Genomic DNA, 15,487 nt, shown 5'->3' with positions numbered 1-15,487 from the left:
AAAAACGTTTACAGGCATAATAAGAAACATTAGTAGTACAAAGTTATAAAGTCTCTGTACACATTAACAGTAAAACACTGTAAGCTTCTGTAATTAAATACATATACAAAGTATGCAAATACTAATCGATAGTAATTATAATTATTTCATTGTGTAGTAAATGAAGTATGATTTCTATATCTTTAAAATTCTATTCTTTAGAATTCTATTACTGTGTATTTATTTCTGAATTTGCAGTTTATTGTGTTAACACTAACTCTCGTACAGGAAGTTTGTCAAATATAATTGTTAAATTAATGAATTCACTAAAATAGTGGGTGAGGGGGATTCTGATCCCTTCCAGTTTTCATATTGGTTTTCCTTGTTACAGTTAATAAACACCAAAGAAGAGGTTTTTGAGATGCATCTACTCAACTTGAAATAAGGACATTGAGTAAGACTAGAAATTCTGATACAGTAACATTGTCTTATTTAAGACCACAGTGAAGTGGATAGCATTGTCGCATCACAGCAAGAGGATCCCTGGTTCGATTCTTGGCTGGGGTGCCTTCTGTGTGGAGTCTGCATGTCCTTCCTGTGTTGGCACAGTTTTCTCTGGGCAGTCCAATTTCCTCCCACATTTTAAAGATATGCAGTAGATGGACTAGGCACTCTAAACTGGCCACAGGTACGAGTCTGCATGTGAGTTGTGTAGTGTGGAAGAACAACATCGGCAGAGGTAGTCACCCAACAGTATAAACCTTTGGTCTAGATGATTGTCACTGTTGAAGTTACAGCCTGCCCCTTTGTGCAAAAATGGGAAAAGAGGGTTGTGGACATGGATTTAAGATCACGTCCAACAATCTGGAAATCCTGCCATAGTTCTAATACCCTCTGCTTTTAGCCGAGTATCAAATCTGCAGCATGACCAGTTTTGAAGATTGTACTTGTATTTTGTGTGGATTTGTGCAAAAATGTCTACAGAAGGATTAACCTAAACAGTGAAGAGGTTGTATTAGCAGGAGAAAGCAAATTAATTTGCTTTTGGTTTTCAGTTAAATCTGAAAAAAGAGGTTTCTATTATAAAATTCCAGTGTGAATCAAAGATGACTGTTTTATGTTTAACAAATTTATAAAGTATAAACGAATGAGATATATTCAAGTTGTCATTATTTAGAGTTGCATTTACAAGTGATACCAATTTAGAATAGTTCTGTTTTCTGTTAAGTGTTTGAGTTTAAAATGCTCCTAAAGTGTTTGATTGAATCAAAACATGAGACCTACTTCATTCTATTTTACCTGTTCTAAAGTATTAATTATAAAGATAAACCATTACTATTTTAATAGGAAAATAAAAAAAGAGAAAACAGAAAAACATTCCAAGGTGGTGTGTGTGTGTGTGTGTGTGTGTGTGTGTGTGTGTGTGTGTGTGTGTGTGTGTGTGTGTGTGTGTGTGTGTGTGTGTGTGTGATATGGATATGTTAATTTTGTAAGATTTGAGCATTGGGATAATATAATAGTTTCTGTAAGGGATTAAATAGAGTATTGGAACTAATTTGATTTTAAAATATAGCATTTTATTATTAGAATATTTGTAAGATTGTGCTTTCTTAATTTTTAATGCACTAATAAAAAAATTCAGGTGAATGTGTTTCTAGACTGCTCTTTAGGCTAAAGTATATTTCGGTATCTGCAAAGCCTGTTCACCTTCATGCCCTAATATGATTTTCCATTGTGGTGTTCAGTTAAACAAATAGCAAAGTGGATAATACTAATATATTAATTTTGTTTACATGTCCTTTAGAGAAGGTCAGTTTGTAGTATGAAAAGATACATAGTTGAGAGCTGCAATAGCTTTAATTAGTCATCAACTTAAGAAATGTGTCTTCAAAAGAAAAATGAATTGTATTCAAATTAGAGGTTCATATTTTAAAATAGCAGTGAGGTCTTCATAACTATCTGTCACTCCATTCCTAACTGCAGCAGTATTTATATTCATTTCTAGATTTAAGTGCCGATTCAGTGACTATGCATTCATTTTGCTATTGTTACATTTGTAATTGGATAGCTCACTAAGTTGTAATGCTGGATTGAATTATTTATAATGAAAACTAATAATTAAAACTTCTGCAAATAGGGATAGTTTAGTTTCAAGTTATGTTCCTAATTCATTAATCTTGTTACTGGTGTCTGTTCATATAATGTTGGCTAAATGCTGTTGTAAATTATGATATAGTTCTCTTAAAAATGTGTGTATGATTGGAAAATTTTGTTAATTATTTAGAGGTATCTTCAATCAAGGGAGTCGGACATTTTCTCTATCTCTGCGGGTGCTGTGTTGAACTTTTGTTTAGTACAGTAGTGATCTAGAATATTTCTTTACTGACTTCTCATTATTTCAGATATAAAAGTCTTGCATGTTTTATTAGGAAAAAAATATTTTTTTCATTTGCAATCTATAGTAAGTAACATGCCACAGACTGTAGAAACTTAATTGGTATGGTCAGAGTAGTACTGCACTGAAATTCCTATGGGATTAATGATAAATTTTAGGCACGTTTTCCTAGCTGAACACTGTGGTGAATGCCTTGAAGATTCATAGTGAAATCTAAAAGGGCCTTTTGTTTATAGTCCGTTTATTGACTGGATCATTGAGGTTCATGGCCAGCAGTTTATTTTGCATTATATACTGTTTTCACTATGGAAATTGTTTTGAACTTTTTTCAGTATGCTAAACACAGTAATGGCCTAGAATACTTTTTTTTTTTTTTTTTTTTTTACCAGAAGTAAAAAAAAAAAAAATCCTAAATATTTTATCAGAAAAAAAGTTTGTTTTCATTTGTAAACGTGTGTAGATACCATACTGTAGATCGGCTTGACTAAAGCAGTATTGTCTAATTCAGCATAGTGCTGCATTGAAACCTTTGCAGGTGGATTAAAAATCATATGCACATTTTGTAACTTCCTGTAAGTTTCATAATGGAATCTGAAGTTGGGATGAGATATAGCCATCTGTATTTAAGCAGTCAATCCATTTGTTGAGGTGTTCACTGTCTATCTGATGTGTGGGGTTATGCTCCTTTTCCATTGCTCATGATTTAAATTTCTTCTCAGTATGCCAAGTACAAGTGGCCTATAATATTTAACCAAGATCTCTTTGCTGCAGGAGAAACATCCTTCTTTTCCAGGAAAGAGCATATTTTTTTTCTTTACAAATTGCCATAGATAATGTCCTAGTTTGGGGAAAGTGGTATGGTCAGATTCATTTAGTGCGGCACTGAGACCCTTGAGGATAAAATTGCAATTATTTTGTGACTGAATACTGTGTGGTAACTGCATGAAAGTTTCATAAAATTTGAAAACAAAACTGAGATGTGGCCTTTATTTGTAGGCAGTTGATCCATTGGCTCAGAAATGTTCACTGCCAAAGTCAGATATTTTACATTATCCTCCGTTTCCATTGTGTGTTAGGATGAAGTCTACTTAGCTTACTGTGTACATTAGTCACCTAGAACACTTTTTCACTGAGTTATCAGAGGTTTCATTGCATCAAAAGTTGTTGTTGTTTGTCTTTTGGCTTTTTCCCGGTAAGGGGTCACCATAGCGGAACTCCTCCGGTCCGCTAATGATTGGCAGTAGATTTTTTTTACAAACGCCGAGGTGCCAGCTTGATGCCGAACCTTCAACGAAGGCACGTATTTTTTATATTTTACCAGCAATGTGTCCTATATACTTGTATGTATACACACACACAGGCACATTTTTTATATATATATATATATATATATATATATAGATATATATATATATATATATATATATATATATATATATATATATATAGATATATAATGTGTGTGTGTGTGTGTGTATATGGTTTCACTTCATTCTCTTGAAATGCCGAAATACCGAATTTCAGCATTCCGAGACCGTGAAGCCGAAAATGCAGAATGTTAAGTACATAAGAACGAATTTGAATATCTCGAATCCGCGCTTATGCATTTCCGGTACGTTGTGTGTAGTGTTTGGCTGGTTTGGTGTCTGAAATTGCAGGTGAGTGAGTGTTTGCATGTGTTTTTGTATGTTGTATGTGTGGGTAAGGGTAGGGAGGTGTAAGTGTGAGTGTTGGATTTGTTGGTGTTTGTGTATGTGTGATGTGTATTTGTATGCGAGTGACTGGAGAATGTCGTGGTGTGAGTTTTTTTTTTTTTTTATGTACGATCTTGGAGTTGGTGTATATATATATATATATATATATATATATATATATATATATATATATATATATATATATATTTAAGTAGGGGGTGTCTTTCCAAGTACATTCTGGATGATACCCTTTACTGTTAACATTCTGTACAACCTTTTTTTTTTCTGATCTTTATTTTACTTTTGTTTTTATGGTTTTGCAGAGACCCAGTGACTGATGTTTTATTAATAGCACAGTAGTTGTTTTATTTATTTTTATTATTATTTTTTTTTTTTTTTGCAAAGGCAGGTATCACACAAAGGATTGTTGCTTGAATGGTGGTAGTTTTTATTTTTTCCATTCTTCCTTTTTGACTATTCTAGAATGTTTTTCCCAAGGGATGTTCCCATTTTTTCCAGAGATGGCATGCTTTGGTCTATCACTGCGGTTTAACTCTGCAGATGTATTTATTGTAAACAGCAGTTTTATGGTAACATCTTCATAGGTGGTCGTTGATATCTGTTCACATGATGATGTAGAGGTTAGAATATATTTATAAAACGAAGGCAAAACATAGAGGAATATGAGGTGGCAGATGAGGAAAGTCCACATCAACAAGTCTCAGTAATGAGAATAAAGTGCAAAGCAGGCAGCCTTCACTTCACCAAAGGATAAAACAGTCTTCACTTCACGGAATAAATAAAATTTCTATTTTATTGAATAGGTAATTAGATATGGCACGCGCTTTCACCCTGCTGGGCTTTTTCAAACCAAAAACACCATATATGTTAAACAAAACATTTCAGTAAAAACAAGATACTTAATAAACACATAAATATATATAAAAAATATAAAATATATATATATGTTTTGTTTAACATGAAGGATTCAGTAGTGATTTTATTATGACATTCAGCATGCTTTAAATGAGCTGCTTTTTGTTTTTCTGTTTTTATATGCGGGATTGCAATGGTTAATCGCCATATGCCATTTAAATTGCTTGTTATGTAATTATCTTCCAAGATATGTTATCAGTGTTGAAGAGTGTATATATAGGGCATTTTGAAAATATATGGTGTTTTTGGCTTGAAGAAGCCCAGCAGGGTGAAAGCGCTTGCCATATCTAATTACCTATTCAATAAAATGAAATTTTATTTATTCCGTGAAGTGAAGACTGTTTTATCCTTTGGTGAAGTGAAGACTGCCTCCTTTGTACATTATTCTTATTACAGAGACTTGTTGATGTGGACTTTCCTTATCTGCCGCCTCATACTCCTGTGTTTTGCTTTCGTTTTATTATTATTCTTGTGCAGGAGTGTTAACGTTTGGGTAGCATCTTTTGACATTTTTAGAATATATTTATGCTTTGTACTGTGGTGAGAGAAAACCTTTTGCTTGCAGTGTAATTTACAGCACGATTTAAGTATGCACTTTTTCTTCACTGTTTCTTGTGAATTGTTTAGAAGATGCCAGTACTTGTGAACTGATGATTACATTTCTGCCCTGAGATGGAGCTGTAAAGTTGCATTCATTCTGAGGATAATGTTTTTGCTCTTTTGTATTGGTAGTTCACTAGTGATGACATCAGATTAGATAGTAGTTCACTAGTAATGATATCAGATGATTACATAGTAGTTCCCACGTGATGACATCAGGTGATGATGTAATACTCTGATCTGCCTATCAGAAGCATAGAAAATTGTTAGATATTGTGCTTGTTAGTCCAGGGATGTCTTGGCTTTTAAAGACCAGCAGGAATCCTTAGGATTTTATACAGGATGCCGTTTGCCAGATGCATTGATGCCAGTGATGAAGGTGAAGCTTTTAGCAGTGACTGCCTAAGCTGCATAAAAGAATCATCTGCTGGATGAACTGCTGCATATAGTTTTATAAGAAATTGGTTTCTGTTGAACGTTTCTGTTTGATTGTATTTGCTATTGAGACAGCAACTATGGACAGCATTTTGTAAACTTCAGTAAGGCCGCCACCTTTGTACTGTACAGGGAAATCGGTAAGCTTAAGAGCTTTTCACTTCTAGATAAAATATCAGAGGGTAGAGAGCTGATTACGGTTACAGACTCTGAGCAGAGCAGTGTCAGGGTTCCTACTATCTGGGTCCTGATTAAGCATTTTTTCAGTTTTGTTTGGATTATTGTCTTCCTAGCAGCCTTATTACTCCCCGTGCTGCACTTGGATCCTATTTAAGAGCCGCTGTGGCAATAAAATGCTAGATTGCATGTAGGGGCTCCTGTATTGAAACCAAATATTTCTCCTTTCTCTGAGATTGTACATCCTTGGTCTTGGATTATATCTTTAGTAAGAGATGACCTGGGGGTGGGGAGATTTACTCCCCTGCTGTAGCATCTTTTAGTCACTGTTTAATTTTAGCCTTTTTCATGTCTGTCTTTCATTCTTCAATATTTAGAAAAAGAACCCAACAACAGCCAGGCATTTCAAGAGGTGGAAAGTAAACCATGGCACTTTGTAATAATGGATACTTTAAGCTTTCTTGCATATCTTACCTGCACAGACAGGCTGTTTTCAGCTGCATACCTGTTTCCTCTGTCTTGCAGAGAGGTGGGTATCATAGTGCTGCTAGAGGCTTGGGTATTGTAGTTCAGATGTGATATTGGTGAATTACTGTTTCATGTAGGATAGCAAGGTTGCATTTGACGCTCAGCACCCATATGCATCAAAAATAAATGGATTTGAGGTACCATCTAAAATGCTGTTGTATTTTTACAGTATAGTAGCATTGCTATGAGATGTTTATTGTACCTTGCAGTACAAAGGATGTGTCATGCCAGTTTTGTTTGCAGTTATGAGAATGTGAAGCACATTGAAGAAAGTGGGAAATTGGGGGTGCATTTTTTTCAACTTCATTGTTTAAAATTATGTATTTATCTGTCTATTTCTGTACAGACAAACTGAACCGGGACTCTGTGCGAGCCATTCAGAGCAGTATATTTACCATTTGCTTGGATGCTTCTGTTCTCAAATTCTCTCAAGAAAAGTATACCAGCCGTATTGCAGCCCAGATGCTGCATGGTGGGGGAAGCTACTCAAACAGTGGCAATCGCTGGTTTGACAAGACATTGCAGGTAATTGACAGCCATAACTTTTTCAGCATTATTGTGGGACACCATCTTGTTTTTTGTGTGTGCTGGAGCATGATATGTTAGTTTAGTTTTGTAGCCTCTGAGGCATACTGATTCGGGAAAGCCTTAATGGTAAATGTGATTTAATATACTGTCTGATTGTGTGTGTTTACTGTCGCAGTTTACTTTTGTACATTAGAACTATGTAGGTGCTTTATGAATCACTTACTAACTGGTTCTGCAATGCTATTAATTTCTGAGTTACATAATTTTACATTTTAATTTTTTCTTTTGTTTGCCACTGTGAGATGCCAGCTATTACCTTTTCCCTTGAAGAGCATCCCTTAACAGCCAATATTAAACATGCTTTTAGTCTTGATAATCTCCCATTTTTGTTGTGTGTATGTGCTTGTGTTGTGGATGGAAATTAGATGCTTGCCATTCATTGTTGTCAACTCAGTTTGTTGATGTTAGTTCTGTGGCCTTTGTCCACACTGTTGTCATTAGAATAAGCACACTTTGCCCTTGGATTTCTGTTCATTTGTATATGACTAGGGAAGGGGTTAAGTAAATATCACTTTCCTGGAACCCATTTGACTTGTTTTCATTTTGATTTTTTCTCTTTCTGTAGTTCATTGTTGGAGAAGATGGCTCATGCGGTTTGATTTTTGAGCAGGCTACAGCAGAGGCTCCTCCCATCGCTAATATCCTTGACCATGTGCTGGATTACTGGTAGGCATGGGAAAAGTGGGGAAGATAAGGAACCTGATAGGGACAATTTTTGTTTTTTCTTGCAATGTTGGGGTGTGTACATCGTAGGGGAACTCTGCACCATAGCCTGTAGCCAGATGAAATAGTCAAGATCCATTTTTTATGTCCAGAAAGGAAATTATGACTCCATATGCAAAAACTTTGTTGTGTTTTGAGGTGGCTACCTGATGTAAAGCTTTAACTGGGGGACCAAGATGTCTGTTTTCCTTTTCAGAATTGAGCTGTGACATAAAAACTTCCACAGATTTGTTGGTATATTTGAAGAAGACTTTGAAAAATGAGTAATTTTCAGAAATTGTCTTGCTTAGATTTACTCAGTGTATTGAAGAATGCAGCTGAATGTTAGTACATCATTTTGAAACCATTGGATTACAGATCTAATCCATTTGGACATGGATAATGTACAGGAGTGACTGCTCATTACTAAATTAACTTCTTTCCTTTCATATGTACAGTTGGGTATCTGAATGTACATGTCAGAACAAAATCTTGCTTGATTTTTCTAAATTGTTCTAAATAAACAGGTTGTAAGACAAGATTTTCATTTAAGTTCCTTTGATAAGCATGTAAAAACATACAATGTCATGAGAGGTTAAAGTACTTTAGTTGGCCCATGTCTGTACCTGTTGGAATGAGGTGTGGATCATTCTTTTCTAACCCAACAGCCTAATTAAATTCCCCTTATACCTGATATCTTGGTGAAACTGTCACTGTTTTAGTAGGTATAGTTTCCTCAGAAAGACTATTATGAAACATGTGCTTCACTGTTGTAAGTAACTCTGTGTCATTCTCTCATTTTTCTGTAAATTTTGTCCATTTGTGTAATGAAAACCTTTTCTTTGAAAAGATATTGCTTTCTTGGATTTCAATTTCTCTTTATATACATCTGTAATGTTCTGAATTTGTCCTTTCCTTGAACACGTACAAAGTAAGCGCCTTTTGGTCAGTTTTCATATGTTGTCATGTTTGCAACTCAATTACTCAAACCATTTTTTTGCCTGCCTGTGGGCCCTTCATTGCTGATGTAGTCTCTCTGAAACTTTATTTACTCTTCCAGGTGGGAGTTTGACCTGCTGTCCATGTAAAGGAGGAATAATCCATTTCCTTCTGGAAGTGTATCTCACTGTGCATTCCATTATCTGTAAGCACTTTGTGCTGCCTGTCATCATCGATTGGCTGCCTTTAAATTAAACTGATAAATGCATTTCAGACTTCTTTCTTTTCTGTCTTCATTATTGATGTTCATCGTGTTTCACTGTTGCAGTCATTACACTTTGGTTATCCCGCTGGCAGGCTACCCACAGTCGGCCTGAATTCCAAAGTCCTGGTCCAGCGTCAGTTACTGTCGCCTCTTCCCTGACGTCAGTGCGCCAGGGGTATAAAAGATGCAGCCAACGCCATTTTCTTTCTTTCTTGCCACGCGGTGCCCGAAGCAAAAGCAGTTCGCAAGTGCCGGTCGGCCGACTCCTGAGATTTTCGAAATTAAATTTCAGATCCGAAGTCTTCACTAAAGCTAAGTACCCCATTGGGGAAACTTTTTTCTTGCTCCAGACCGATGTCAGAAAAAGTTAACAATTGTATTTCTTGTGGGAAGCAAATACCTCATAAGGATTTTCATTCTTACTGTATTCCTTGCCTAGGCCCTGACCATGACGTTGCTAGCTGTCGGTTTTGTGCTAGATTTAACCAACGCACTATTAAGCGTTGGTACAATTTTGCTTTTCATTACTTTGACCAAAGGTTTAATTATATAATGCCGTCGGAACAGCTGACTACCGGAGTTTATAAAAAGCGCAAGGAAAAGGACAGGCATCAGAGGTCCAAAACCGATGACGAGGCCTCCGCTAGGCCAGTCGCTGGTTCTCAGTGAGGCGCTTTCGCAGCCCCTGATGCCCGCTACCTCAGAGCCGCAGGCCGCTTCCGACTCCCACGTGGAGACAGCTAGGCCTCTGGATACTCAAGGTATTGGACACTCGGAAACTATTCCCTCTGAGTGAGTGACAAGTGGAGTACCTCAGGGTTCAGTCCTGGGGCCGCTCTTGTTTGGCATCTACTTCTCTGAAGTACAGGTCAACACTAAGGGACTCTGGCTAACAAAGTTTGCAGATGACTGCAAACTGGGAACCATTATTGAATCCCCAAATGATGTGGATACTCTACAAAAGGGCCTTACAGAAACAGATGCTTGGTGCCAGAGCCATGGGCTCAAGCTCAATGCCAAGAAATGTATTGTTATCCCTTTGGGAAAAACACGTATCCATGAATTACCATATAGGTGGCAGTACACTAAACACAGAAAGTGTGATAAGAGACTTAGGGACACAGGTGGACAGTGGTCTCACCTTCGATAACCACATCGCCACAACAGTCAGGAAATCCTTCTATGTGGCACACCTCATCACGAAGGGCTTTTCATCCAGAAAAAGGAGGTCATTGTCCCACTGCACTCATCCCTCATTAGACCCATTATAGAATACAACGCCCCATTTGGTATGTACCTCTCAAGACATCTGCAACAACTGGAAAGGCCTCAGAAATACCTCACTAAAAGAATCACAGGCCTAAAGCAGATGCCCTACGCTGACCGCCTTAAAAAACTCCAGCTATACTCTGTTGCATATCGTCTACTCAGAGGCGATCTCTGCTTAACATACAAGGCCATGTCAAACCCAGAGCTGTTCGACATGCTACACTTAAAGAAATCCCAATCCCTCAGAGCTACACGCTCCAGGGATCTAAACCTTGTCATCACAATAAACAAAACATGCTGGAGGGATGGGTTCCTGACCCAGAGACTCCCCAGACTCTGGAATAGATTGCCCATACATGTCAAGCAGAGTGCCTCTTTGGACCTCTTCAAGAGGAACCTTGATGATTGGATGGGAGAAAGGAAATTCTCCCCAGGGATCACGTCAGTCACCCTGCTAGACAGGGGTCCAGGAAAGTAAATAATGTGGGAAGAAATAGCCAGGGAATTGTTATGGCTAGGCTTGTATAGGCCCTAGGGCTGATAGCCTAGTACCAACCTATGAACCTGATGAGTACGGAGACTCTGAGTAGACATCGGCTTCTGAGGGTGTTTTCAGACCTACACAATTATATGTCAAGCCAACTTCAGCTTCCAAAGCAAAACAAGTACAGCATTCTCCTGGACAGACTTCCATGCCTAAGAAACAGATGCTTAAAATGGCTGAAGACCTAATTACTTTGATCAGGAGTTCCCGTCTCCCTCCTGATAAGAGGCCTAGGCAAGACACAGAATATGATTCTTTTGATCAGGTTTCCATTTCCTCTGACTCCTCTTCGGAACAGGGATACTCTCTTCCTCCCTATGAGGATTCTGATGCTGAAGAATCAATTCCTTCAGCCTCTCCTCCTGAGGATTATTCTTTTGGGGAAACCCTGCATACCATGAGGGAGCATTTTCACTGGGAGAGCCAAGATTACTCAGAATATAAGAAAAGGCTCAAACTTTCTTTTACTGCCTCAGCACAGACCTCTTGCTATTCCACCTGTTCTAGACATTGTAGATTATGTATTTTCAGAGCCCGTCTCCTGACTCTTTACCCCCTGCACCTGTTAAGCCAGACATACTACAGGGTTCCAGATTCTCATAAATTTCTATATAAAAACCCTGCTGCTGACCCAGAAACTATATCTCAGGGTCCCAAAGGGGTCAAGGCTTCCACTGCAAAAAACCCTGTCCCCTCTGATAGGGATTCTAAGGCACTGGACAGATGGGGGGAAAAAGTTTACACTTCTGCTACCTTGGCTGTAAGGGCTTTAAATTGTCAGTTTCATATGCTTAAATATCAGCAATACTTAATGTCACTGCTAAGACAAAAAATGTTGACAAATTCTGAATGTTCTGAAAACAAGGAAATGCAGGATTTATTGCATGCAACTGAACAAGTGGGAAAACATAATTTGCAATGTGGCTATGATTCACTGGAGGCCTCGTGCAGGGCCGCTGTTACTGGTTCTGTCATTAGAAGGCATGCTTGGTTAAAGGAACAGAATCTGCCAGATCATGTTAAAGCAAAATTATTGGATGCTCCATTACAGCATGATACTTTGTTTGGTGTTAAGGCAGAAGAGGTGTTGAAGAATATGGAGGATAAAGCAAAATCTATGCAGACAGTAAAGGATTTCTTACAGGTACAGCCACCCAGATTTAGCAGGAACTGGCCTTCTAAGAATTGGTCCTTTCCAGTGTCAGACAGGCCACAAAGAGGCAGATACAGACGCCCTAGAGGCAGCCCCCAGCCCCAAGGTTCATACAGGCCTAAACAATGGGGTGCTTCTACCTCCAAAAGCGGAGAAGACAAATCAAAGCTATATAGGAAACTGTCCCAATGACTTCCCTCTGCCAATGCCAAGCACTTTTTTGGCAGCACCTTTAGGGGGAAAGCTAGCACTTTTTTCACAAAATTGGCACATGATCACCCAGGACAAATGGGTCTTGAATATAGTCTCTCAGGGCTACAGGTTCCACTTTCACACCCTTCCAAAGGCAAAAGGTATGCCAGACCTGCCACACAGTCAATGGGCAAGATGTTATGTGATCCTATCTCGCCTACATTCAGTACTGATGGGCTCCGACTCGGCATGCTATGCTATAGAGTGAAGCCTCTTATTGGCTGAGCTATTTCTTATCCCAGGATGCACCACCACTAATTCCCCAGATCTCGTTTGCCGCTTACAAGCTAGGACGTGGTCTCAAACTTGGCTGAGCTAAGTACTGTTTTCTTCAAAGTTTCCTGTCAGGAATTTTGCTATTTTTACCCCAAAAGCTATTTTAACAGCTATTGTTGTTGTACGAGTGTGTTTTGATAACTTTTGTTGAGAAAAATTGTGTTTTGGGTTAAGGGAAGGTTTCCCGTTTAAGTTAGAGGGGCCTTCCCCTATTCTTATCTAGCGTCTTTTTTTTCAGGAGGTCAAGTACCTGCTTAAGTTAGAGGGTCTTGACCCTCCTTTTCAGTGATTTTTGTCCTGATATTGTGTATTGTTCTGACATTGTGTATTGTCTTGTGTAAAAAAAAAAAAAAAAAAAAAAAAAACTTGGTTTTCAGTTTTCCTTGTGGTAAAATCTTTCACTGAACAGCTACTTTAACTTGTTTTCTTAGTGACCTGTTAGTCAGCATGTCTAAGGAACATAGACCCTCTGGGTTTAAAAAGTGCGCGAGGTGTGGTTACAAAATGTCGATAACTGACTACCACTCCTCGTGCGTATATTGTTTAGGCGCGTATTGTTTAGGCGCCAAGCACCTACAGGAGTCCTGTAGCGTGTGTCACGCCTTTTCTTCTAGAGTCCTCCAAGAGGAGGCCTTATCTTCCTCTTCCTCTCCTACCAAGAAGAAAAAAGTGTCGGCTCCGACCAGTCTGCCGGAACCGACTGCCAAAAAACCTAGGCAGGCTTCTCCATCGGCTCCACGGACTTCAGAGCCGAGGGCGGAACGGTCTGCCTCTATGCCTCCAGTCTCGACCCCTCTGGTTTCGGAGCTGAGGACTGGGGCATCGAGAGGTGGGTCACCTTCATCGGCTCCACTGATTTTGGAGCCGATGAGGGTTGCCGGCTCAGACTCTTCCCCTTCGGCACCGAAGTCCTCCTTGGCACCGAGGGAAATTGTTTTGAGGTCTCCCTCGGAACCGATAGTAGTCGAATCCATTCGAAGCCGGTCCCCTAGTCCTATGGAGCCGATGGAGAAGTCGGTTCGGACCCGATTGGTGTCATCTAGATCCTCCAAGATGTCTGATTTGGACATCGACAGGGTGCTCCTAAGACTTTTCCAGTCTCCGGTGTTCCAAAAGTTAGTTTTGGCTCCAGCCCATTCGGCTTCGGAGCCGATGGTCCACTCTGTTGTTATGGTTCCTCCTCCAACAGCCTCGGCACCGTTGGAGCCGGTGCTGGTGGAGCCGATGGAGGTTTTCGGGTCGGGCCTGACCCTTACTCCAACCCCGGCTCTCGAGTTGGAGTTCGGTACGTGGACTTCCTCTGTCGGCCCCGGGGGGGATGCTTCGGGACTGATGTTTTCGGTCCCAAGCCTTCCTCTCGGTGCATCGGTTGCGGGGGTACCGTCTACCATTGTGGCCACGGAGGTGGGACCTTCCCAGGATTCTGGTGGTCCCGCCTTCAGGGCCATGAGGAGTGCGTTAGCCAAATCTTCTTTGGCTACCTCCACGGTCTCCCCAGCACCTTCCCTGCATACGGAGACTGGGTCTTTGGCAGTCCCCCTGTCCTTAGACAGCGGAGCCCTGGGGCCTGAGGTTACCCCCACTGGGGGTTCCCCCCCTCCTGGAGGTCCCTCTGAAGCTTCTTCAGAGGAACCCCCCAGGAAAAGATCGCAAGAGGAAGCACTTGACTCCTGATGAGTCTCTCACATCAGACACTGATCTTGATGATGCAGAGGGGTCCCCTAAGTCGTTCTCAGATGATGTCTCCTTTGCAGACATCCTGGAAGCCCTTAAACAACGAGGCGGCTGGCAATCCAAACCCCCTTCTGCTGACGAGTCGGTGTTCCTTAAGGCCTTCGGGGCTCAGCCCTCCGCCTCCTGGGTGTCTCCGCCCTTCGACGAGCTCCTAGATTTGATCTGTCGAAGGGCGTGGGAACACCCAGACTCTGTAGAACCGGTGCCTGCTCATCCAAATAAGTTCCTGTCAGCACCCCCAGAAAAGGAGATGTCCTTCATGGATGCATCTGCAGTCATAACAACTTGGCGTCGGTCGGAGTTTGCAGAACAGTTTTTCGGTTCTGATTTTGCGTACATTATGCCGTCGGATCCTCCGACTACCCAATCTACCAAAAAACGCAAAGATAAAGACCGACACTCGCGGTCCGCGGTTTCGGCCGAAACCATGGTTAAGCAAATCATGAGTGTCTGGTTTCGCCGAAACCGAAAACTGATCAAAGTACGGCTGAACCTACTCCTACAACTGAGGCCCCTGCTACAACTCTTGAATCGACCTCAGAAATTTTACCCACTACGGTGGTTGACTTATCAGACACCATCCCTTGGATGTCTCTACCCCAGCACGTGGTGCAGCTAGGCACTCAGCAGCTCTGACCATTAAGGCCTTCGCCAGGGCTAAAGCAGCCAAGACTACTAAAACAGTGCCTGTTAAACCCCCCACATCCAGGCCCTCTTCTAGTTCTCAAATGCTTACTTTGGCAGAAGATTTAATTTCTTTAATTAGAGGATCTCAATCTCACCCAGACAGGGCCTCTCAGCCCCAGAGAAGAGACCTAGGGCACAGCCCCTGAGCCAGTGTCTTCTGATGATTCTGCTGATGAATCAGACATAACTGACCAGCCAGAGGCTCCTTCTCCAATTTTGAAGATTCTGATGCTGAAGAGTCCATTCCAGCTGCTTCCCACCAGAAGAATTCTCCTTTGGGGAAACCTTGCATGCCATGCGAGAACAGTTCCAATGGCAGCAACAGGATTTTTCA

At 40.3% G+C, this 15,487-nt stretch overlaps 1 protein-coding gene across 1 annotated transcript in view; it reads left to right on the top strand.

The window, feature by feature from the left end:
• Nucleotides 1-15,487, top strand: part of LOC122811389 (carnitine O-acetyltransferase-like) — a 297,871-nt gene that overhangs the window by 123,473 nt on the left and 158,911 nt on the right. The window contains exons 7-8 of the mRNA XM_044083201.1: nucleotides 7,091-7,269; nucleotides 7,898-7,998. Of these exons, the coding sequence (XP_043939136.1) occupies nucleotides 7,091-7,269; nucleotides 7,898-7,998 (280 nt within the window). The remainder of the gene's footprint in view (nucleotides 1-7,090; nucleotides 7,270-7,897; nucleotides 7,999-15,487) is intronic.

The sequence above is a fragment of the Protopterus annectens genome, chromosome 9.part0, assembly GCF_019279795.1.
Source record: "Protopterus annectens isolate FY-2018-M chromosome 9.part0, PAN1.0, whole genome shotgun sequence".
NCBI classification, from domain to species: Eukaryota; Metazoa; Chordata; order Ceratodontiformes; family Protopteridae; genus Protopterus; species Protopterus annectens.
The sequence above is the reverse complement of the archived record's forward strand: the minus strand, read 5'-3'. Positions and strand labels throughout refer to the sequence as shown.